Genomic DNA, 22,402 nt, shown 5'->3' with positions numbered 1-22,402 from the left:
GTCCCAAGTGGACTGGGTTGAGGATCCAGAGAGGCTCTTTTCTTCTTGTCGCCTTGTAAGTGGTGCGGTGTTGGAGGTGCCCAAGGATCATCCCCATGCACAGGCTGTGCGGAGTCCTGAATCTCTACCAGCTGAGCAGGGTGACCCTTGCAGAAGCAAAGAAAAATTATTTCAAAACCAGTAAACCAGCCGGGCGTCATCCCAGAACTCAGGAGGCTGAGACAGGAGGATCATTGCAAGTTCGAGACCAGCCTGGGCTACAAAGTGAGCTCAGAGCCAGCCTGAACTGCATAGCGAGACCCTGTCTTAAGAGGACCTCAAAGATAAGTCAATAAAAGAATGAGGTGAAGTTGATTAGTCCTCTGCCTTCTTTAGGACTGATGAAGCCCATGATGCCCCAAGATTCCCTCAGTGGGACTGGCTGTCGCTCTGAAGATCAGAACTGTGTACTGCCACTGCAAGAAAGGAAGGTGACCGCCATTGACCCGGCCCCGATGTGGAGCCCCGAGGGCTACATGGCGCTGCAAAACAAGGGCTATGCGCTCTCCCACGCCAAGTCGGGTGACACCTTGGCCATGGACATGCACATCAGGTGAGCCACCGCCTGCTCATTTCCACTGCCCTGCAGTGGGAAGAAGACTGTGGTTCCTGAGAAGCCGCTGCAGGGCCAGGGTGTGTGAGGTGTGCATGGATGCTGGTGTGAGAGTGGCTCTTTGTGGTGCTGGGGCTGGAGGCCCGGGTCGCTGACCTTGGGTATGTGGGAGGGTTGGCCCTGCAGGCAGGGCAGGGTGTGCAGGTGGGTCAGGAGTCGGGTCCGGGCTCCACACCGCTCCAGGCTCCAGCTTGTTCGTTGCTCCAGGGCACCGCCGGCTCCTCTCGTCTCCAGGCTGGTGCACTGAGCCCATGCATGCCAGCCACACCGCACCCGGCCTCCTCCTTTGCTCGCGGACTCCAGGGGCTACAGCCCAGCACCTTGTTTACAGATAGAGCAAATGTTGGCTTGTGTTTTCTTTGCTTTTTTAAAAGCATCTAAATTTTTTTCTTCTTAAAACTAAGCTCTGTGTTCAGCATGGACCCCAGGAACCGAGCTCCAATCACATTGACTGATTTCTCTGGTTCCTTTTCAGGAATGAAAGCCCTTACTGCACCTCCCCTGGAAGGTCAGGGGGCATAAGTGCCCAGCGCGATCTCTTTGAGGAGAGAGGGGAGGAGGAGTACTTGAGTGCTTTTGACAAGAAGGCCCCGGCAGACTTTGACAGCTGTATTTCTTCTCAAAGAATAGGCCAGGAGCTTTTGTTTCCACCCCAAGAAAATGTGCAGGAGGTGGGTGCTCTTGGGGGTCACACCCAGAACCTCAGGTGTCCCCCGTTGGAGCCTGACTTTGTCCCTGCGGAGAAAAAGCCAGAGGACAGCAGCTGGGACGTGGGCCAGCAGCCAAAGGCTGCAGACACAGCCAATGGTGTCGAGCCGGAGGCACCCCGAGAGCAGGCAGCCTTGCAGCTCTCCTGGGAGAAGGAAGGAAACCCCGAGAAGCTGCCAAACCCAGAGCCAGAGTGGGCGCCCAAGCCCCGGAGCTCCAGCAGCCAGCACCAGGAGCAGCCGGGCAGGACCCGGAGGTCGGGGCCCATCAAGAAGCCGGTGCTCAAAGCCCTCAAGGTGGAGGAGAAGGAGAAGGAGCTGGAGAAGGTGAAGCAGGGCCTGGGCGAGGACGGTGCACAGCTGGCCATGGCAGCGGAAAAGGAGCCGGCAGCACACAGAGCCGAAGACATCGAGGACGAGGAGAACAACCCGGCCCTGGCCAATGCCTCCACCTCCGCCTCGGAGGACAAGACCTCGGCCCAGGCCGGCTTTGGCCCCGAGGCCAAGTTTGAAGCGGATGAGAAGCTGGACAAGACCTGGGAGAGCCGACCACCAAGGGACTCTGGCGATGTCCCCCCTACCAAGAGAAACAACTGGATCTTCATCGACGAGGAGCAGGCCTTCGGGGGCCGCGGGCAGCCCCGCAGCCGTGGCCGGGGCTTCCGGGAGTTTTCCTTCCGGGGTCGGCCCACAGGCGGGAGCGGGGCCAGCCTGTGCGGCGGCGGAATCCTCGGGCCACGCAGCATCTATGGCGGCAGCGGCAGCAGCCAGCGGAGCAGCCGGGGCCGTGGCCTGCGCAGCTTTCCCCAGCCCGAGGACTCTCCGCGCGCTAAGCCCCGGCGCAGGATCGCCAGCGAGACCCACAGCGAGGGCTCAGAATACGAGGAGCTGCCCAAGCGGCGTAGGCAGAGGGGCTCAGAGGGCGGGGCGGAGGGCCCGCTGCCTGCCAGGGACGAGGGCGCCCTGAAGAAGGACTCCTGGCGCTCCAGCAGGGCCTGCGCCGTGGCCGAGGAGCCGCAGGGCGGCCCGGACACCAAGAGCCGCGGCCCGCGGGCCTTCGGGCGCGCACTCCCACCCCGGCTCAGCAACTGCGGCTACGGGCGCAGGCCCTTTGCAGCCAAGGAGCCAGCGCAGTGGCAGGGCCGGGGCCCCAGCGGCGCCTGGCAGGAGTACGGCCCCGCCCGCAGAGCGCCAGACCGAGACTACGGCCCGGACTCCTACCGACACGCCGATGCCTTCGGCGGCAGGGCTTTTGAGGACAGCCGCCCAGAGGACAAGAGGGCCTTCTTCCAGGACGACCCCGGGGCGGACCCTGAAGGCGCTGAGAACCGGCCCTTCCGCAGGCGGCGCCCCCCGCGCCAGGACAAGCCCCCTCGCTTCCGGCGCCTGCGGCAGGAGCGCGAAGCCCTGGGCCTCTGGGGCCCCGAGGAGGAGCCCCACCTGCTGGCCGGGCCCGGGCAGTGGCCCGGCAGGCCCAAATTCTGTCCCGGGGACAAGGGCGGCGCTGGGGGCCGCTGGTCGCCTGAGCTCTCCTACCAGAACTCCTCAGACCACGCCAACGAGGAGTGGGAGACGGCCTCCGAGAGCAGCGACTTCAGCGAGCGCCGGGAGCGGGAGCGGGAGCGGCGAGAGGTCCCCGGGGCCGAGCCCCATGCCCCGCAGGGGGACGGTGGCCTGTGTGGGGCCGGCGGAGGGGAGAAGAAGGAGCTGGCCAAGCGGAGCTTCTCTAGCCAGAGGCCCCTGGCGGACAGGCAGAGCCGCAAGCTGGAGCCGGGAGGGTTTGGGGAGAAGCCGGTTAGGCCAGGTGGTGGTGAGTCGTCCCCCCGTTATGACGGCCAGCAGAGTGGGACGCCCCTGAAAGCCAAAAGGTAAACAGCAAAGCCATCCCGGGTCTCTGTTGTCATTGTCCTGTCAGGCAGCAGCCCAAGGCCGTGTGCCCGCCCCATGGGCCCCGCGCCGCCAGCCGCCGTGTGTGCGTCTCCATCACCGCCCCAATCGCCTGTCCCTTCTTTGTGGTGTGTCATTGTTGTATGGCTTGACAGACTAAAGGTGTCCGCACCCTCCTTTTCATTCTCAGGGGTCCCTCGTGGCCCCTGCCCCAGCCACATCCAGAAAGCTCGGCCTCCGAGTGTGTCCTGATCACCTGTGGAAGGTGCCCCGCAGGCTGCTGTGCCTCTGAGCCAGCCCGGCAGTGACCTGGCGGGGCCTTCCTGGCCCCAGCTGCATGGGCTGGCTCTTCCCCAGGTGGCTCAGCTCGTCAGCTTGATCCTTGGCATGCTCAGAGCCATCAAGAGCAGAGGGGAGCAGCTGGCTTCGGCTGGACAAGCCCTCTTCTCTGGACTGGGTGTTGCCTCTCTGGCCACAGGCTCCTACATGAGGACAGGGTAGCCTTGGTGTGCCCCAGGTCACAGAGGGGTGTGGGGCTTCTGCAGCTTTCCCTGCCCCGACAGCACCCCAAGATTGCTGCATACCTCTCACTCTCCTTAGAAGTCAGGATGTTGAAGCTGGGAATAGTTGTTTTGTTTTGTTCTTTAGTACTGGGGATTGAACTCACTACCTGGTGCTTGCCAGGCGGACCCTTACGCCACTGAGCTAAATCCCCAACCCCAACTGGGAGTGTTTTTTCCCCCAAGGAGGAGCCCTGGGAAGGTGCCCATTTTTCCCCAGGTCCAGCCTGGGTCTTGGGGGCCTGTAGCAGGGCGAAGCTCTTCTGGGCAGATCAGAGAGGTCGGCATCACCTTCCTTCCCTCCCCTGCCACCTGCCGGCGGCACAGGAGAGCACAGAGGTGGGGGCTCTGCCTGCCTGTGCCAGCCGAGTTGGCTCCTGCACATGGCCCACACCAAGCTGCTGGCAGTACGGGCTGCGGGTCCCCCAGGCTCAGCTGGTAGACTGGCACTGGGTCAGCTGCTGTGTCTGTGCGTGGGTCCTGTGCACACGGGTTTTTCCTTGGTCTCCTCTCAGGCTCTGAACATTACTCAGCTCACCAGATCTGCTTCCCTTTGTAGGTCCCCAGATGAGCCCCTCACGGGAGGTCTCGGTGGCTGTGCCAGTGGGGGCAGCCACTCGCCCTATTCCTTGGAGCGGGCTGCTCATGTCAACCCCGACAGTCCTGAGGCCTCCAGTAAGAAGCTGGAGAAGGAGGTCACGCTGGCCGCCCAGCGGGCCGGTGAGCAGGAGGAGCCTCGGAAGCAGTTCGACCTGAGTTATGGAAGTGAGTATGAGCACTGTCACATACACACTGGGTCTGGAGAGTTCCATGGAACCAGAGGCCTGGGAGTTCCCTGGGGCTACAGTGGTGACGTGGGGCTCGGATCCCTTCCCCTTTGTGTCCCCGAGACAGCCTAGGGTATCTGAGGCTGAGACCTTGGGTATGGAAAGTTGCAGCTGGTGGGAGCACAGTTGGGCTCAGATCCCCAGCTCACAAAAGCAGCACCCCTTGGGCATGCGGCAGCCGTATTTCTGGGGGTCCTGGTGCACAGCAGTCCACCCAGGCAGGGCCAGCCTGAAGAGCAAGCCTGTCTGCAGAGACCAGGTTCCTGTTGCACCGGGTGACTCTTGCACTCTGAATGGAGCCTCTTTCCCTCTTCGTGGACCCTTGCTTCAGGTGCCATCATTGACAACTGCGGGTCCAGCCCTGGGGAAGAAAGCGAGGTGGGCTCCATGGTGGGGGAAGGCTTCATCGAGGTCCTGACTAAGAAACAGCGCCGCCTGCTGGAGGAGGAGAGGAGAAAGAAGGAGCAGGCTGTGCAGGTGAGCAGTGTGGCTCAGCAAGGGCAGCTGGGGAAGAGGTGGGGAAGGTACATTTAACAGAGCTTGGGCAGCCTCCTGGTGCCCACCGTTACCGAGTCCCTATTCCACGGAGCAGGCTACAGGGTCACCCAGAGGCCCCACCTGTGGGACTTCCTTGCCCTGTTCTCCCAACATGTTCAGGTAGGTCAGGTTCATCTCCTGTGGGCTTTGAGGGCAGGGACCCCACGCACCGCCTCCTCTGCAGGCTGGCAGCACACTGTAGGGCTGAGGTCTGGGCAAGCAGGCGTCCTGGGTACCTAGAGGGATTTCAGACGGTGGGCTAGTGTCAGGGCGTTTTCCTAAGAGAAGCTTGGGCTACAGGGGGTCCCTCTTTTTCCCTTTAGGTGCCAGTCAAAGGTCGAGGCCTTTCTTCCAGGATTCCTCCTCGATTTGCTAAAAAACAGAATAGTCTGTGCCTGGAGCAAGGTGACATGGCTGTGCCCGGTAGCAGCCTGGGAACTGAGATCTGGGAGAGCAGCAGCCAGGGTAAGTGTAGGGGGCCGGGCTCAGCAGGGGCTCCTCCCGGGGACACGCTGCATTGGAGACAGCGGGGGAGCCTGAGCTGCTTCCAGGCGCCCCGCCCAGCCGCTGCCAAGCACCATCTTAGCACTGTGGCCCGAACGAGCGGGCTTCCTTCCTACGTTACAGGAAAGGGCTGTGCCTTTTGTGTGCCCAGCAGTCCTAGGAAGCCCGGCCTGTCCAGCCGTGAGTGCCCGGGGAGTGGGCTCTACTTCCCTTTGCTCACATCTGTTATCCATCTTATTTATGTTGTGGAGGAATGGCAGATGCTCAGTGTGGGGCTGCAAGGGTGGCCTTCCCTACCTCAGGAAGGACTTGTAGGCACTCGTGGGTAGGGCTCTGGAGACCAGAGTAAGATGGTCCTTCCTTCTCGGAAAATTCTTTCCTGAAATGCTTAGTGTTTGCCAGTACTAGGGACTGAACCCCAGGCCTCTCAAATGAGCGACATCCACAGTTGTTCTTCTGTTTTTTGAGGCGCAGGATCTTACTAAGTTGCCCACCCTAGGCTTGGATTTGACATCCTCCTGTTTCAGCCTCCCAGAGTGCTGGGATTACAGCTATGTGCCCCACCCCTGGCTCCCTGAAATTAAAAAGAGGGTAGAAGTCATTTCCTACTCACTGTGTTTCTGGTAACTTCTCAGTTACAAAACACAAAGTTGGTGGGCGCAGTACCGGGTGCTGGCACACAGTGCCACTGAGCCGAATCCATAGGCTCTTCTGAGACTAGGTCTCAGACTTTTATTTTTGGTACTGGGGGTAGAACTCATGACTGTACGCTTGCTAGGCAGGTGCTTACTCTGCTGAGCTAAATCCCCAGCCCTAGGCCTTGGACTTTTGTTTGGATTGTTTTTGTTTTCTGTGCTGGGGATTGAGCAACATAACATACAGCCTAACTCCCTACCCCCTCCACAAACCTTTTTGAGACAGGGTTTTGCTAAAGATGGCTGGACTGAAATTTGTAATCATCCAGCCTCAGCCTCCCAGAGTGCTAAGATTACAGGCCTGAGCCCCTAGGTCTAAGTTGTTCTTGATCTTGTGATCCTCCTGCCTCTGCTTCCTGAATGCCAGTAGGATTTTGCTTTCTTTTGTTTTGTTTGAGACAAAGTCCAGGTCTGCCTGGCCTTGCATTCATTGTGTAGCCCAGGCTGGCCTTAAACTTGTGGCAGTCCTTCTACCTCAGCCTCCTGAGTGCTGGGGTAAAGATAAGTGGCACCATGTTTTTGTGCTTTTAAATTTCCTGGACCTAGGGTCCATGGCTTTTGTGGGATTCTTGGGGGTCTGCAAGCTTACACACTCTCAGCAACACTGCTTGGACCTTTAAAGGACGTTATATAAGCTGCCAGACGGACAGCTTAAGTGAGTGAAAGCATTGCTACGGCAGAAGTGGGTGATGCAGAACGCAGACAAGGATGCACGGAGGAGCAGCATGGAGTCGGAGAGTGCTGAGGTGCACATTTGTGCTCACGTGGGGCCAGCACTTAGGAGGCCGAGGCAGAAGGGTCACTTGTGAGTTTGAGACCAGCCTGGGCTGCAAACTGAGACCTGACCTCAAAATGAAAACAAAAACCCGAAGAAATGACCAGAAACCTGGGGACACTGGGTGAACGAGCTGTCAGAGTCACTCCCGTGTGTGAGAGCTTTTCCTAAGGCATCATCGATGGGACCCGAGGCCGGCATAGGGCCTGGCTCTGTGTTCCTTTCCCGCAGCCTGCACCTGTGTCTGCAGACCACGTGTCCTCTGACGTGTTCTCTGTCTCCCCGCTTCGCAGCCCTCCCTGTGCAGGCGGCAGCCAGCGACTCCTGGAGAAAAGCTGTCACCGCCTTTAGTGGCCCTGAGCCCAGTGGTGCCGAGGTGAGTGTGCGTACTGGGCCATGCTCACCCCAGCCTCTGGCCCCTGTGTGGTCCCTGCTGAAGCGGGGGACTACAAGGGAGACCCCCTTCCTGGTAGGGAGACGGGAGGAGGGCGGCCCTTCATGGTCTCTGGTTTGAGCTTGGCTGGCTGGAGGGTACTTGGGGTTTGGTGGTCAGGAGCGGGCAGCCCGGTGCATTCATGTGGCTGTGTGCATTATTGGACATGATGGGCTGGGGCCAGAGCCAGGGCCAGAGGGCAAGTGGCTACGGGCTGTGTGTCAGTGCCACACACAGTCTCACCTTGAGGTGCCTTGGTCAGGAGCAGGCACTAGGCGCTAACCCATCCATGCTCCGCGTAGCAGGGTTTTAAGAGCAGCCAGGGAGACAGCGGTGTGGACCTGAGCGCTGAGTCCCGGGAGTCGTCTGCGACCTCCTCACAGCGCAGCTCCCCGTATGGTACTCTGAAGCCGGAGGAGATGAGTGGGCCAGGCCTGACTGAAGCCAAGGCTGACGGCCACAAGGAGCAGGTGCAGAAGCAGTCTGAGCAGAAGGTAACCTGGCCATCCCTGCCATGCTGGCTGGGGCCTGCGCCGAAGGGGCCACTGTCCTGTTTTCTGCCCCCGTACCAAGACGCACGGAAGCTAGAGATGGATGTGTCTCAGCCTCTGCTTTCCCACCAAGGACACAGAGCACAGCTCGGGACAGAGCAAGGAGCACAGACCGGGGCCCATCGGCAACGAGCGGTCTCTGAAAAACCGGAAGGGCTCGGAGGGGGCCGAGCGGCTGCAGGGAGCTGTGGTGCCACCCGTGAATGGGGTGGAGATTCACGTGGACTCCGTGTTGCCGGTGCCACCCATTGAATTTGGAGTGAACCCCAAGGTGCGGCTCTGTTTTGATTTTGGTTTCTTTTGGTACTTGGAAAGCGGGGGCCTATTTCCAGGAGAGTTGGGAGCTGAGCCCCGTCTGGGATGGCTGCTGGCTGGCATGGAATCTGGGGCCAGTGCTGTTGGATGGCCTTAGAGGTGGCCTTACTGACACCTGCTGGGCTGCAGACCTCCAGGGCAAGGACGGGAGAGGAGTGAGGGCCACTTCCTGTAGGGGGTCCTTCCTCCTGCTCGGGGGCTTTGGAGGCACAAAAGAGGCTCTGCATGTATGCAGGTGTCTAGGGGAGAGGAGCCAGGAGGCTGACAGCAGCTCTGTGTCCTTCTTCCAGGACTCTGATTTCAGTTTGCCGCCCGGCTCTGCCTCCGGACCTGCAGGGAATCCTGTTGTGAAACTGCAGGATGCCCTGGCTAGTAATGTGAGTCCCCTTCCTCTGCCCCACCACAACCCGCCCACTCACAGCGTGTGCTCTCTCAGCTCACCCCTGCCTGTGTCAGAGTCACAACTATTTCTAACTATGCCTGGTTGTTCTGGTGGGGTGATGTTATCCCTACGGTCCGGGATGGTCGTTTTCTTTGGTTTGCAGTCTCTGTGGGCCAGGCATGGTCAGGCCCCGTGCACACTTCTGATGGGCAGCAGGGGATGGAGTCAAAGCAGGAAAGACCCTGCATGCCCATCCTCCGTGGTCCCTGTAGCCTGGCTCTGAACGCTGTGACCCCAGAGGCCTGTGCCCTGTTCAGGGCCCCAGCCCGCTGTGCACTGACGTTTCTCAGGCCATGTGGTGGGTGGGGGCAGGAGAGACCTGCCGAATGCGTGAGGCTTGCTGGACAGCATTTCTCAAAGGCTTCTGGGAATATCAGCGCTGCGGAGTGTTGAAAGGCATCGAGTGACAGCGAGTCCTGGGCTCACCAGGTTTCCCTATCCAGGCACTAGTGTGACCTCCAGCAGCGGTATCTTTTTTTTATTTTTGTCTTTTTCCTTTTTATCGGTACCGGGGATCAAACTCACAACTGCCTGCTTGCAAGGCAAGCGCTTATGCCGCTGAGCTAAATCTCTAGCCCCAGCGGTATCATTTTTGCCCATACATCACCATGCTTGTCACCAAGGGCTAGTGCCAAGGTCTTCATGATGGAATTCCAATAGATCCTTCTGACCCTCCACTGTGGACTCAAAAGCAGGGAGATGACGAGGGCAGTGACTGAGAGACCGGGCGGCCCTCACCATGTAGATTTCTCAGCGTTGCTGTCACATTCTCTGGCCCTGCCTGCGGGGCTGGCACTGCCCTTCCTACCTGTGTACCAGCGACCTTTCAGTTCCCTATGGGGCCGAGTTACAGCAGGTTTTTCCTGCTACACCTGGGCCTCTCTGAGCCAGGCAGCACAGGGCACTTGGGTGTTCCCTGGAGTTGGCTGTGCCAGAGTGAAGGGCTCTGCAGGGCTGTCCACGGGCTTCTGTGACAAATCTGATGATAGGAGGTCCAATGGACTTCTGTCACAGTCGTGGGTGCATGCAAGTGGGACTGCAGACACAATGCGATGGGTCGCCTGTTCTGTCTGTTCCGCCTGGGTCTCCACGGTGTCCTTTCCCCCACTCTCCAGGCAGGGTTAACTCAGAGTATTCCCATTCTCCGGCGAGATCATCATATCCAGAGGGCCATCGGCCTGTCTCCGATGTCCTTCCCCACTGCTGACCTCACACTGAAGGTGACTGGGCCCTGAACTGGATGGAGAGGTGGGGGAGGAGCCCGGGGTCCCCACCACGCCCTGTAGTCATCCGCAGCCTTCCCTTCTCTGCCTCGGAAGATGGAGTCTGCGCGCAAGGCTTGGGAAAACTCCCCCAGTTTGCCGGAGCAGAGCTCCCCTGGAGGTGCGGGCTCCAGCATTCAGCCTCCGTCCTCGGTGGGAGCCTCCAACGGAGTGAACTACAGCTCCTTCGGCGGAGTGTCCATGCCACCCATGCCTGTGGCCTCTGTAGCACCTTCTGCTTCGATGCCAGGTATGTCCAAGCCAGGCCCGGGCTTCTGTCATCCAGAATCTAACAAATCCGAGCACTGTGTCCCTCCAAGCCCTGACTTACCCACCTAAGTCTGGTGATCACGGCTTCCTGGGTGCTGCACAGCTGCACCCCGTCTTCCCATCTTCAGGTCACAGTGAGGCCCTCCCTCCCACTGTCAGGAAGGGCAGTAGCCTTGAGTCAGAGCCCGAGCCATTTGGTGCCAGGGCTGTGCCACCTTGGCAGTGAGCAGCTCACTGGGCCACAGCCTGCTTCCCAGAAGTGGCCTGTGACAGTGCCACATGCAGTGGCCACACCATGAAGCTGGACAGTGCTGCTCTCTGGCAGTGGTCACTGCCTTTGCGCTTGTCACTATCCTTTGGGAAGTCAGTGCCCCAGGGATGCTGAGGGCCAGCTGCCGAGGTCTCCATGATGGAATTCCAATAGATCCTTCTGACCCTCCACTGTGGACTCAATAGCAGGGAGATGAGGAGGACAGTGACTGAGAGACCTGGCGGCCTCCCCGTAGTAAACGCCCTGCCCTAAGGCGGGGGCTTTGGGTGAACAGTGAGCGGGAGGCCATGCCCAGCAGCAGGGAACCACGTCCCCTGGGGAAGGTGGGCAGCGCTCCTGAAGGGGACAGTCAGCCACAGCCCAGCTTAACTCTTTGCTGTGGTCTCCGGGTCGTTTCCAGGCAGCCACCTCCCACCTTTGTACCTGGACGGCCACGTGTTTGCAAGTCAGCCCCGGCTGGTTCCTCAGACCATCCCTCAGCAGCAGAGCTACCAGCAGGTGAGGGGCAGGGCCAGGGGCAGGGGCAGGGGCAGGGCTCGGCCCAGGCCAGGCTTCTCCCTCAAGATGCATGATAGCCAGAGGGTATTATTGAGTGAATAAACCAGGGAGGATGAAGAAGGATTGAGCACCACAGGCCTCACTGCGAGTCCTCCCTCCCACCCTAGCTGGGAAATGAGCTGAAACAGTTTTCGTTGTGACCAGGTCTCCTGATGTAGAGAAGGAGGGCCTGAGCCCCAGGCCCAGGTGTGTCAGAAGAGGTAGAAACGCAGGTGTTCAGCTCCATGCGGGATTGCCCTGCTTGTGCTGGGAACGGATGATCTTTGCCGTCCCCCCCCAAGAGCTGGGCCAGGCCTTCCCGTCAGCTCTCGGCCGAGAGCCCCCAGTGGAGGGCTATCCAACAGGGTCTGCTCCCAGTGCGGGTTCAGGGTCTGGACAGAGCTGTGGCCTTACCTTTGTCTTGAAGGCCTGAACTTCACAGTGTTGTGAGGCTGCATCAGTCACCTGTAACTGTTGTGGTCTGTTTGGTGTTAAGTGTCTGAAACTGGCCTCTGATGATTCCTGCAGCCAGGATTCCTTTTTGCTGTCATGTGGAATTGCACAGTGGCTTGGAGTTGCTCCCGGTTTTCACTGGTGGCCTCAACCCCAGAGCAAGGGAGCCCAGGCAGGACTCTATACTGGACACTGGGCAGAGAGGCAGCCACCACCTGCTGCGTGGAGGGCTTCAGAGCAGGGCCACCTGGGAGGGCGTCTGGTCAGCTGCTGGCTTCTGTCCACAGGCTGCTGCTGCCCAGCAGATCCCCATCTCCCTGCACACGCCTCTGCAGGCCCAGGCCCAGCTCGGGCTGAGGGGTGGGCTGCCCGTCTCCCAGTCCCAGGAGATCTTCGGCTCCCTGCAGCCCTTCAGGTGAGCACCCACACAGACTGCAGCGCGGCCGGAGCTTTGGACCTTCACGCCGCTTTGTCCCACAGCTTCAGCGTTCCTCTGCCTTGGGCCTGGGCAGAGTGTCCTCTCCCCCACTGCCCTCCTGCTGTGGTGCACCCAGGGTCCTGGGCTTTGGCGTCATTATGTATTCCTGTGGCACAGCGTGGACGTCTACATGGCTTCTCTAGACCAGCAACATCGGGTCACCCAGGCCCCCTGGGGGTCTTGTGGGGGAGTGGGGACCTGTATTCCAGCAAGCCCTGGGGATCCTGGTGCTGGCAGGCATTGGGGATTTGGGTGGGACATCCTCCTGATGCTGTCTGTCGGCTTTTGCAGGTCTCAGGTGTATATGCACCCCAGCCTGTCGCCGCCCAGCACCATGATCCTGTCTGGGGGTACGGCCTTGAAGCCTCCATATTCGGCGTTCCCGGGCATGCAGCCCCTGGAGATGGTGAAGCCCCAATCTGGCTCCCCCTACCAGCCCATGAGTGGAAACCAGGCCTTGGTCTACGAAGGCCAGCTTGGCCAGGCTGCCGGGCTGGGTGCCTCCCAGATGCTGGACTCTCAGCTGCCGCAGGTCAGGAGTTGGTCACCCCTGCCTTCCAGCAGCGGGCTGCTTTCTGTGGCCTCCCTGACCCTTTACTGCCTCTTGTGTGTGCTGACCTAGCCTTGGTGACCTGGTGATGTGCTGACCTCAGCTCTGCCGGGGAGTCCATTCTGAGACCCTGTTTTCCCTAGCTGGAGGCCACATCCTCCCCGATCGTACTATGGCTGTATGGGTGGGGAGGGCCACTGAAGTCCACCCCACGCTGCAAATCCTGTGTTTGTGTGGAGGCCTCTTCCTGTCCACTGCACCACCGGTCTGTCCACCCTCTGTCTAGATTGTCACAACCGGTCCCTGTGCTTCTTCCCCTCCCCACACCCATGACCTCCAGCAGGTCATCTGGGCTCTGCCTTTTGATGCAGTGGAGTGTCCTGCCATCCCCACGTTCCCCCAGGCTCCCACAGTCCCACTGGGCAGTCCTCTCCCAGAGCCCACACCAGGCCGGTGTTGCCTGGTGCCAGTGTGTCCTGGCCTCCTTTGTGCTTAGCCTGCCATGCTCCGAGCTGGAGCGAGAGCCGGAGTCCATGGTGCCCTGGGTCTCAGTGACCTGATGCCAGTGGATCCTTCTGACCCCTCAGTGTGGACTTGGCAGCAGGGCGATGAGGAGGACAGGGAATGGGGACGTGGAGTGGCTCACCCTGCTCCTCCTGGACCTAGGCTTGTGGGCACCTGTTGCTCTTCAGGCACAGCGTGCTTCGCAGTGACCCTCTCGGTCCCTCCAGGGCTTATTTCCTATTCTGTCATCTGAGTAGCACACGGCTGATTGGACTTTGGTGTCTCGCTCAGGACACCAAGATCCCACATTTCCTGTGTGACTTGGATCTTTAGAATTAGTCTGACCATTAATTTTGGGGCAGTGTTGCATCCTGTTTCCAGACTGCTGTACTCCATCCTCTCCTTCCCAGCCACACGCAGCCCATGAGGGACACACATGGCCCTGAGTAGCCTGTAGCTGTGACCAGTGGTGCTTGGGGGCTCCCCTGTGCCCTGTGGGGTGTGGCTCTGTGGGCTGCAGATGCGTGCAGCTATGCAGAGGTGGGGTTGGCAGCACAGTGTGCGGTGCTGTGGGCTTTCTCCCCGGCATCTGTTCCTCTTCCTGACTTTTGTTGCCCAGCAGCTGACCATGCCACTGCCTCGGTATGGCTCCGGGCAGCAGCCACTGATCCTGCCACAGTCCATTCAGCTGCCAGCAGGGCAGAGCCTCTCCGTCGGGGCCCCCCGAAGGATTCCTCCACCTGGGTCCCAGCCACCAGTCCTGAACACCAGCAGAGAGGTAAAAGAGACCCACCCCTTGTGGTCTGGGCAAGGGACCCAGCTGGGGCTCACTGTGTAGAAAGTGCTGGTGGCTTTGGGTATAGGGTCTCGGCCTCAGCAGATCGAGGCTCTCCTATGAGGCAGTTGCCAGCACCCAGAGGTCAGGAATGCCTCCTTTTCTGTGCTAGCTCATAATAAAAACAAGCTCACGTGCAGCTGAGACCAGCGCCTCACCCGGATGGAGGTCCCCAGGCCCCAGCTGAGTGTGCCTGCCCAAGGCTGAGGGCCAGGAGCCAGTATTTCTGACTGGCCCAGCTGGTTCTGCTGTGGGTGACAACTGGGGAAACACCGACAGTGTGGCCAGTCCCCTGTGGCCATTCGCAGCTCTCCTGCCCTGCTTTAAAAACCCAACTCTGGTGGGTGGTTCTCGCCTGTAGCCCCAGCACTTGGGGGGTTGAGGTAGGACCATCACCACAAGGTGACGGCCAGCTTCACCTACACAGTGAGAGCCTGTCTTTAAAGACAACAGGCTGGGAATTTAGCTCAGCGGCTCAAGCGCCTGCCTAGCAAGCACAAGGTTGTGAGTTCAATCCCCAGTCCCCAAAAGAAACAGAAAAAAAAAAGAATGACAACAAAACTCAGATGCAGGCAGACGGTCCTTCCCTCTCAGAAGCCTCTTTTTCAGTCCGCGATTAACAGTCTGTATACTGCTTCTCTGGGGGCTGGGGATTTAGCTCAGCAGTATAAGCACCTGCCTTGCAAGCAGGCAGTCGTGAGTTCAATCCCAGGTACCAATAAAAACAAAAAAGACCAAAAAAAAAAAAAAAAAAAAAAATACTGCTGCTCTGGTGGATACCCCTGGACATCATTGGGGTTCATGAGGGCCGGGCCATCTCCGATGACAGTTTGCTTCTTGGTCCCTTTAGTCCTCTCAGATGGAGCTGAAGGGCTTCCACTTTGCCGACAGTAAACAGAATGTTCCTACGGGAGGCTCCGTGCCATCGCCACAGACCTACAGGTACAGACCCTGGGGCTGGGCCGAGTGCGCAGTAGGTGTGACCCACAGAGGCTCCCTGGGCCCTCTGCTGATGAGCTCCGAGGCCCGATCCTCATGGTGAATCCGTGTGTCACCGGGAAGTCCCTGGGGTGGGCTTGTGCCTGCGTTCGCTGTGGGAGGGAAGCGGGGCTCGGAGAGACCAGGTTTGCTTTTATCACCAGAATGAGGCGCTCGGGATGGGAGGGCTTTTCTAAAAGAGGCAGAAGAGAACAGCCTGCTGGGCCGCTCTCTCTGCCCAGTCACGGGGGCCATGGGGCCCCCATTCCTGCAGCTGCTTTTGTGTCCCCCTCCTACCCCGGGGCTGTCAGCCTGCCTCATCGGCAGCTCTGCTGGGTCACAGCAGAGACCCATGGTGGCGTTTGCTCTGTGAGAAGGCAGCTGTGGCCCTGGGCGCCAGGGTGGGCGTGCTCAGCTCTCGTGCACATGGAGATCCCTGGGCCCCTCACAACAGAGAACACAACCTGCAGTTTGCGCTGTCACACCAGTGCAGAGTCACTGCCGACACATACCGTGCACTGAGGCTCCGCCTGCCACCCGCTGTCACCATTGCCCTGTGCCCCCCGTGGGTCAGGCGGGGTTCCGCCGTGGACTGCTTTGCATGTTCAACCCACGAGTCCCGAGACAGAGACTGGCTTCTCCTCCCCCATTCCATCTTTGATTTCTGTTCCTGCTGTCTTGGCTTCGCCTTTTGTTTGTGTTGGTGCTGTTTGTTTCCCACCATCACCCATCACGTTAGCAGCGCAGCAGGACTGTGTGTCCAGAGCAGGGGCCAGGGCGTGGGATGGAGACAAGGGCAGGGGACGTTAGGGGCTCGCATTTGCTCCAGCCTTCTGGGGTCCCAGGCGGCGTCTGCCATGGGCCTGTCCCAAAAGAGCAGGCACCGGCGGGCAAAGGTGTAATAAGGCAGCGGCGTCCTGAGGACCTTCAGGCCCCGGCCCCGGTAGCTGTGAGGCTAAGGAATTGAGGAGAGGGCGACCATGGTGTCCGTGAAACAATGCAGTATAAACTGTATGGCGTTGCTAGGTAATCTTGGGACAATCTAAGATATCCAGGAGGGGCTGGGAGTGTGGCTGACTGCACAAGGCTCGGCTGCTTCAACCCCCAGCACACCCAAAAAGGTACACAGGAGAATGTGTACAGGTTACCCGTAAATACTACGCGTGTCATGTAAAGGATTTGAGTATCATTGGCCGAGAGTCTAGAGCATTTTATTTGTTTAGAGATAGGGTCTCACTGTGTAGTTCAGACTGGCCTTGAACTGTGTTATTAACTTAAACTTGCAGCAATCCTCCTGCCTCAGCCTCCCAAGTGCTGGGATTACAGGTGTGCCACCGTGCCCAGAGGATGAATGTATTTAGGAAACTTAGCCAGCAGCTTGTGTTCTTAGAGGTGAAGGGTTTGTAGCTCCATAGTGCAGGGTTTCCAGAGATTTGTGGAAACTGGGCATGCTGTGCCCAAGAAGGCCCGGTGGGGTGGAGCAGCCATCGCTAGCACGGAGTCTGGGTCCCGTGGGGTTCTGCGCAGCCCTACTCAGGCTTCTGGACTGCAGCACCTTTTCCTGCGGCACCTACTTCATGCCCCCGGTATGAGGGGTTGTGTGGGGCACCCTTAGAAGGACCTCGGCTTTTCTCCTAGGTGCGTCCACTAGCAGAGTCAAGGTGGACAGGGACCACTGTCCCTGTGTCCTTGGCTGTCTCGGCTGCTTTTTCCCTCTGAGTTTTCCAGTGGCCCAGGGCGAGTGCCTCTGGCCTGAGGGCCCTTCCATCCTTGTGCCTCCTGCGTGCTAGACTGTGACTCCATTTCCATGGTGACGCATGTGTATTCTCAACCCCTGCCTTTGGTTTTTCAGGCCTAGCTCTGCTAGCCCCAGTGGGAAGCCCTCTGGATCAGCAGTTAACATGGGCTCTGTGCAGGGACCCTACGTGCAACAGGTAGAAGATGGCTTTCCAGACCCTGCAGCCCCAACACGTAGGCCCGTCCCCCGGTGCGGGGGAGAAGGGACTGTCCACTACATCGAGTGCCCCTTAATAACGACACGCGCCCTAGCAGTTATGCTGGCTGCCCGAGCCCCTCCTGGTGAGGGCATTTCTGCTCCTCATGGGCGCCTGGATCCTTCTTGTCCTGTGGGGAAGGGAGGCTGGTTCTTCTGAGGAACTGACGCCAGCAGGGGACCCCCCTCCATGTGGGGCTGCAATGGCGCTCTGGGAGACCCAGTTAGGCCTGGGGTTAGTGCCAGGAGTGGGGTGTGTGCACGTGCTAGTTCTAGTAAGTGCTGTGTCTTACTTCTGTCGTGGCCGGGTGGGACCCAGGGAGGACTCTGCTCCTGCGATTTCTGGTAGGCTTTCTCAGCATCCTTTCCTGCAGGCACTGTGCTCTTCCCTCCTTGAAGCGTATGCCGGGGCTCCAGAGCTCAGCACCTGGGTGGAGGGCGGCTGCTCTCATCTCGCCCCTCACTGCCAGGTCTCTCTGGGCGTCACTCCCTGGTGCCTGTGGGAGAAACCTCTGAAGCTCCCCTAGAGTTGTGGGCACCCAAGGAGGGCCAGGCCATGCTGGCTGCTCTGGGCCGCCCTCCACTATGCAGAGCTGCAGACCACTGGAACCTTGACTGTGGAGCTCGAGGCCAAGCTGGGGTTCTGGGGAAGGGTTCTGCACAGTGGACATGGCCTGGTCACGGTCAGGGGTCTGGGAGGACTTAAGTGGCCTGCCCCTTCCCTCTGCAGACAGCCGGGGATTCTGAGGGCTTGTGTTGTGGGGTGCACTGGAAACTGCTAGATGCTTTCCCTAGCCCGTGGGGCCTGGTGTGCCCTGATTTGAAAAGGTTCTGCTGAGGAACTCATCTGCCCTGGATGGCCCATCACTGAGTTCTTCGTGGAGGACCTGGTGTCTATCTGCCTCTCCAAATCACTGCACTCGGTGCCGCAGGGTGAGGACAGAGCGGACAGACACCAGGTTCTTTCCTAGAGTGACTTCTCTGTCTGATCAAGTCAGGCGGGTTTCCCTGGTGGCTGAGGAGCAGGAAGGGAGCAGTGCAGGCTGTGCCTCTGTGAACAGGTGTTCTGCACTTGGGTCACTTTCTCTCTTTCCCATTCATCTGTCCAAAGGCCAAACAGCGAGTGGATGAAAAGCCTGGCCTGGGAACCATGAAGCCACAGGAGGCCCCCTCTGCTGCCCCCCAGATGAAGCGCACTGGCCCCCTCAAACCCCGGGCAGTCAAAGTAGAAGAGAGTAAAGCCTGACGTTGCCTGACCACCGCCTCACCTCACCCCAGCAGGGACAGCAGGGACAGTGCCACCCTCTGACCTGGACAGGACAGCCACCACTCGGAAACCTCCCCGAATCCAGCATCCACCTGGCCTGACCAAGAGTCCCTCCTCTCCTCTGTCCCAGAAGTTCCACGTCAACCAGCTCGCCCTGCGGAAACGTGGCATCAACCTGCTCGCTTTGAGACAAAAGCAAAGGCTCCCTCCCTTTGTCCCTGCCTCCCTGTGACTGGAGTGAGCCCCTGCCATCCGCAGACCGCAGCCTGCCCACCCGCCGCACCCCAGCCACAGTGGCTTGGCAGCTGGGTCATTTTAGCCTGAGGCTTTTTGTTTTAAAAAGCAGCTAAGGTTTTTACAAAGAGGAAAGGAAAACAAAACGCCAGCTACGTCTGTATAGCCGAACTTTTATACGGTCCTCGCTGTCCTCTCCCCGGCCCTCTCTGCTGTCCCTCGTGGTCGCCTTTACCTCATCCTGTTCAGCGTGTCACTGAGATACCTTAAGAGATGACTCTTAACATGCTCCCCACGCTGGTCACCTTTGGGGGTCGCTGCCGGAGGACACAGTTGTGAGCGCTCTGGGGTTTGCTTGCCACTAGAGGCAGCGGGGGAGCAGAGTGGGGAGGTAGTGTCACAGCTGGATACAGCCGGAGGGTTCTGGGGATTTCTGGCCTGGGTTCTGCTGAAGCAAATGGACACACTGACTGTGGGGTGCCAGGTTGTGGAGGCGGAGGTATGGTCCCTGTCATTTCCCAGATGGGCCAAGATGGCACAAGTGGTAGACGGACACACCACAGGCCCCGTGGGTGCACTGAGCTCCAGGACCCTGCACCCACTCTTTCGGGGGCCACTGTTTTTGTCTGCTTCCTCTCCTCAGCCTTCGTGACCTGTCCCTTCCTTTCTTCCGCTTCCGGGAGCCCGCGGTGTCACTGACAGCCATCAGTGGTAGTCAATTATGTGTATCTCTTTAGTGGCCACAGCAAGGGCATGTGGTTCCTGAAGCAGGGCCAGGGGATGTGTTCCTGGTTGGCTTGGGAAACCCCAGTCAAACTGAGGTGGGTCTTTATTCCAGAGAAGCCCAGCAGCCCCCAGCAGGTAGCCCGCCGAGTCCGAAGAGCTGCTCAGGGAAGGCTGCTAGGAGCCCTGTGCTCTGGGCTTGTTTTAAAGTCAGGAACAGAAGGAAGCCATCCGGGAAAGTGCAGTTCCTGCACCACCTGGAGAGTCCCTAGCCCGCCCCCTGTTGTGGGAGCTGCGGTGTGCCCTGTGGGGTCCCCAGGCCCTGGCTTGGACAGCTGGCTGCGTGTGCCGGGGCACGGCTGAGCCCACAGCCTGCCCTTGTCACCATGGATGTGACAGCTGCCCAAGCGCTGAGTTGTGTCCGGTGTGGAGCCTGCGGGAGGGAGCGCCTTAGGTACTCCGAAGCAGCTTTGTTATTTTCCGTGTCAGTGTAGCAGGGTGGAGATGTTACCTTGCACCCCAGCATGCAGTATGGCACAGTCTGGGTGGCCTCTGAACAGGGCAGTCTCACCGCAAGATGCATCTCTGCTTCACCTGCAGGCAGCACTGTCTCCACCTCACACCTGCCCGGCTCGGTGGTCTCCACCCCTGCGGGTGGCAGGGGCTTCACTCCTGCCTCTTCGCAAAGGGCTGCCCACCTGGTGACCCAGCTCTGGTCTGCCTGTCTCTCATTGCTCTTCTCCTCCCCATGCAAGTGTCCGGTCACTGTCCCTGTGATGAGTCCTGTCCTCCCTGCTTCCACTGGCAGCCAATGGCTGAGTCTGGTCCACTGGAGCCATGCAGCCTTCTCTTCCCATTACCCTTAGAAACAGCCAGACCTGTCCGTCCGATGCTGGTGCACTCAAAGGTCCCGGATGGCGTCACAAACGTGAGCAGCGCCCTGCGGGGGGAGCCTGCCGTAAAGAGGACAGTGCTTCTGGTTGGAGGAAAAAGAAAAAAGTCACCTGATCTCAGCTCCATTGCACCCTGTACTTCCTCCTCTCCTTCTCGCCCTAAATAAAAACAAAAAACACTAGAATTTATTTATATGTATTGATGTTGTAGGTCTAGGTGAAAAAAGAAAAAAGTAAACGTTCCACTTCTCTATTTATATATAATGTCTGATTACTCTGTGCAGGAAAGGCCAGGGGTTTGCATGTAAAGTCCAGTGCATTTGCCACTACGTGACCTCAGCTGTAGGCTCTTCCCTGCTGAGATGCAGGTTTAAACCTAGACTGGGGGCAGAGGACAGGCCCCAGGCGCCCAGCATCCCAGCCCCTTCTATGGTCTGATTAAACGCAGTTTTTAGTGCAGAGATGATTTATGGTGCAATATCTCTCTTTCATGTGGTTTTAGAGCCAAGCTCAAGGTAATAGGACTCGGTATCTTACTTTGGTTTCCAGCCCCCATCTTCAGATTGCATCTGTGTGCATAAGCCTCAGCCAGGCCACCGAGTGCAGCCTTCGGCTGGAATAGGTGGATCCCAGCTCCTCCTGTGCTCCTGATAGTGGGGGAAGGGAGGCGCAGGGTCCTCACATGACGCTGCCTCCAGTCGCTGCCTGTTGCTTGGCAACCAGTGACTTTGCAGCAGTGTTGGTCCCCTGGTGATGGCTCATTAGAGTGGAAAGTATGGGGCATCTGGGATTCAGCATCACCCTCTGAAAACTGCTGCCAGCTGCATTTGGTCTGACTTTGGTAACTGTTGTTTCCTGTTTCAAACTGAATTCACAGAACTTCTGGTTCTGGGTTCCTTAAGAGGGAAAACCAAGGAGGACTTTTGTCACACAACCAGAAAAGCTGGTTCAGTTCCCAAACCTGTGGTCCCGCCAGCTGCTTGTAGGGATACCCGGAGTAGCTTGTTGAGCGTCACCACTGCCCTTCTGGCTTTTGGATCTGCCTTCAGATGGTCAGTGGCACAGTGTAGAAGTGACTGTTGCCCAGAGTCCAGGCGGTGAACGTGCACCAGGTGCTGAGGCAGCGCTGGGCCGGTCCTCAAAGCCCCTCTCCGCCACCCACTGGCTTCCCCTCTGCCCAGGAGCTGCAGGTGGCCTTCCAAACCTCTCGTCCTTTTGCTTTGTGTAGAGCAACCTGGGCCAGAAGGTCTCCTGGAAATGGCCTTTGGTAACCAAGGATACTGGCGTATGTGTGCTTTATCATGTTCTGCGATGAAAGGGAAGAGCAGATTTCCAGAAAGCCAGCTCTGAATAGGAGACAGGTGACCTAAGACACGAGTGGCTCCATGCTGGGGACAGACTTGTCACCCCGCTGTGTTCTCCACCAGGACCAACGCATGTCTGGCTAGTGATTATCAAGGCATGGAAGAGCTGTGCATCACTGTGTCTCCGCCCTGGCCTGCTCGATGGCCTCTGCGGTGGCAGCAGCTTCCTGTCTTGAGCATGTCGGGGAGCCTCGGAGTGGGGGTTCCTGTCAAGGCTCCTTTCTGCCACCGCTTGAAAGGGATCCTATACTCCAAGCTTTTGACCTCATGCCTTGTGTAGTAAAAAGAACTTGGGGGGAGGGTTTTGGTTTTTGAGCGGGTTCTTTTTTTTATTTCTTTTGTTTTCATTTTGGCCTTTCCTCTTTGTCTTTTCATGTAGACCAGATATTTGAAAGGGCAGACGATGGCTTACCGTGTACTGTGCGGCTTGTCTGTACGTGTTTGGGGACATTTTACCTCGGATGGGAAACAGAACCATGGGTTTCACCCGGCTGTGCTGGCCGCTCACTCTCCCTTTCCTCCAGTTCAGTACCTGTTGTTTCTCCTTTCAAATATGTGATTGTACTAGCTCTTTCCATATGAAAGAACTCTCCTTATTTAAATAAAAAAAGTAAAAAAAAAAACTGCATGTTTTCTCAGGTTGTGTCCCTTGCATTCCATCCACTTGAGAGACAGACACACACCTAACTACAGGCAGGAGTTTGTTTCACGGACCTGTAACAGAACCAGTGTGGCTGGCCTGAATGCCTTAATAGAGCTCGGCTTAGGGAGACAGGGATGGAAACTGCCCTTCGGTGCCTCTTCGTGGGGCTGTGGCATCGAGCAGTCTCCTCTTTGTGGATGAATCCGGGTGTGCACAGCACCTGTCTCCCCACTTCAGTGAGGAGGTGGCTCAGTGCTTTGAC

General features: G+C 58.6%; 1 protein-coding gene and 3 non-coding genes across 10 annotated transcripts in view; all 4 read left to right on the top strand.

The window, feature by feature from the left end:
• The window catches only part of Prrc2b (proline rich coiled-coil 2B), a 38,826-nt gene extending 18,508 nt beyond the window's left edge, over positions 1 to 20,318 (top strand). Inside the window, exons 14-31 of one of the 7 annotated variants that reach the window (XM_063244065.1) lie at positions 376 to 592; positions 1,128 to 3,227; positions 4,366 to 4,571; positions 4,965 to 5,110; positions 5,494 to 5,635; positions 7,438 to 7,520; positions 7,883 to 8,071; positions 8,202 to 8,399; positions 8,734 to 8,820; positions 10,001 to 10,105; positions 10,205 to 10,397; positions 11,089 to 11,186; positions 11,966 to 12,093; positions 12,448 to 12,688; positions 13,833 to 13,988; positions 14,896 to 14,987; positions 16,876 to 16,957; positions 18,128 to 20,318. In XM_063244065.1, coding sequence (XP_063100135.1) covers positions 376 to 592; positions 1,128 to 3,227; positions 4,366 to 4,571; positions 4,965 to 5,110; positions 5,494 to 5,635; positions 7,438 to 7,520; positions 7,883 to 8,071; positions 8,202 to 8,399; positions 8,734 to 8,820; positions 10,001 to 10,105; positions 10,205 to 10,397; positions 11,089 to 11,186; positions 11,966 to 12,093; positions 12,448 to 12,688; positions 13,833 to 13,988; positions 14,896 to 14,987; positions 16,876 to 16,957; positions 18,128 to 18,262 — 4,598 coding nt within the window. In that variant the 3' untranslated portion in view covers positions 18,263 to 20,318. Of the gene's footprint in view, positions 1 to 375; positions 593 to 1,127; positions 3,228 to 4,365; positions 4,572 to 4,964; positions 5,111 to 5,493; positions 5,636 to 7,437; positions 7,521 to 7,879; positions 8,072 to 8,201; positions 8,400 to 8,733; positions 8,821 to 10,000; positions 10,106 to 10,204; positions 10,398 to 11,088; positions 11,187 to 11,965; positions 12,094 to 12,447; positions 12,689 to 13,829; positions 13,989 to 14,895; positions 14,988 to 16,875; positions 16,958 to 18,127 lie in introns of all 7 variants that reach the window. The other 6 variants (XM_063244064.1, XM_063244063.1, XM_063244062.1 and 3 more) reach the window with 6 other exon arrangements.
• LOC111757098 (small nucleolar RNA SNORD62) lies at positions 9,523 to 9,608 on the top strand. Its single transcript, XR_002791481.1, has one exon. It is a non-coding gene; the product is annotated as a small nucleolar RNA SNORD62 (small nucleolar RNA).
• Positions 10,819 to 10,904, top strand: LOC111757097 (small nucleolar RNA SNORD62). Its single transcript, XR_002791480.1, has one exon. It is a non-coding gene; the product is annotated as a small nucleolar RNA SNORD62 (small nucleolar RNA).
• LOC111757099 (small nucleolar RNA SNORD62) lies at positions 13,253 to 13,337 on the top strand. The gene has a single exon (XR_002791482.1). It is a non-coding gene; the product is annotated as a small nucleolar RNA SNORD62 (small nucleolar RNA).
• Positions 20,319 to 22,402: the final 2,084 nt, after the last annotated feature.

Source organism: Cavia porcellus, unplaced genomic scaffold (genome assembly GCF_034190915.1).
Source record: "Cavia porcellus strain 051 isolate PalLab524CR breed Dunkin Hartley unplaced genomic scaffold, mCavPor4.1 scaffold_49, whole genome shotgun sequence".
Classification (NCBI taxonomy): Eukaryota; Metazoa; Chordata; class Mammalia; order Rodentia; family Caviidae; genus Cavia; species Cavia porcellus.
Note: the sequence above shows the minus strand (reverse complement) of the source record. Positions and strands in the feature narration are given on the sequence as shown.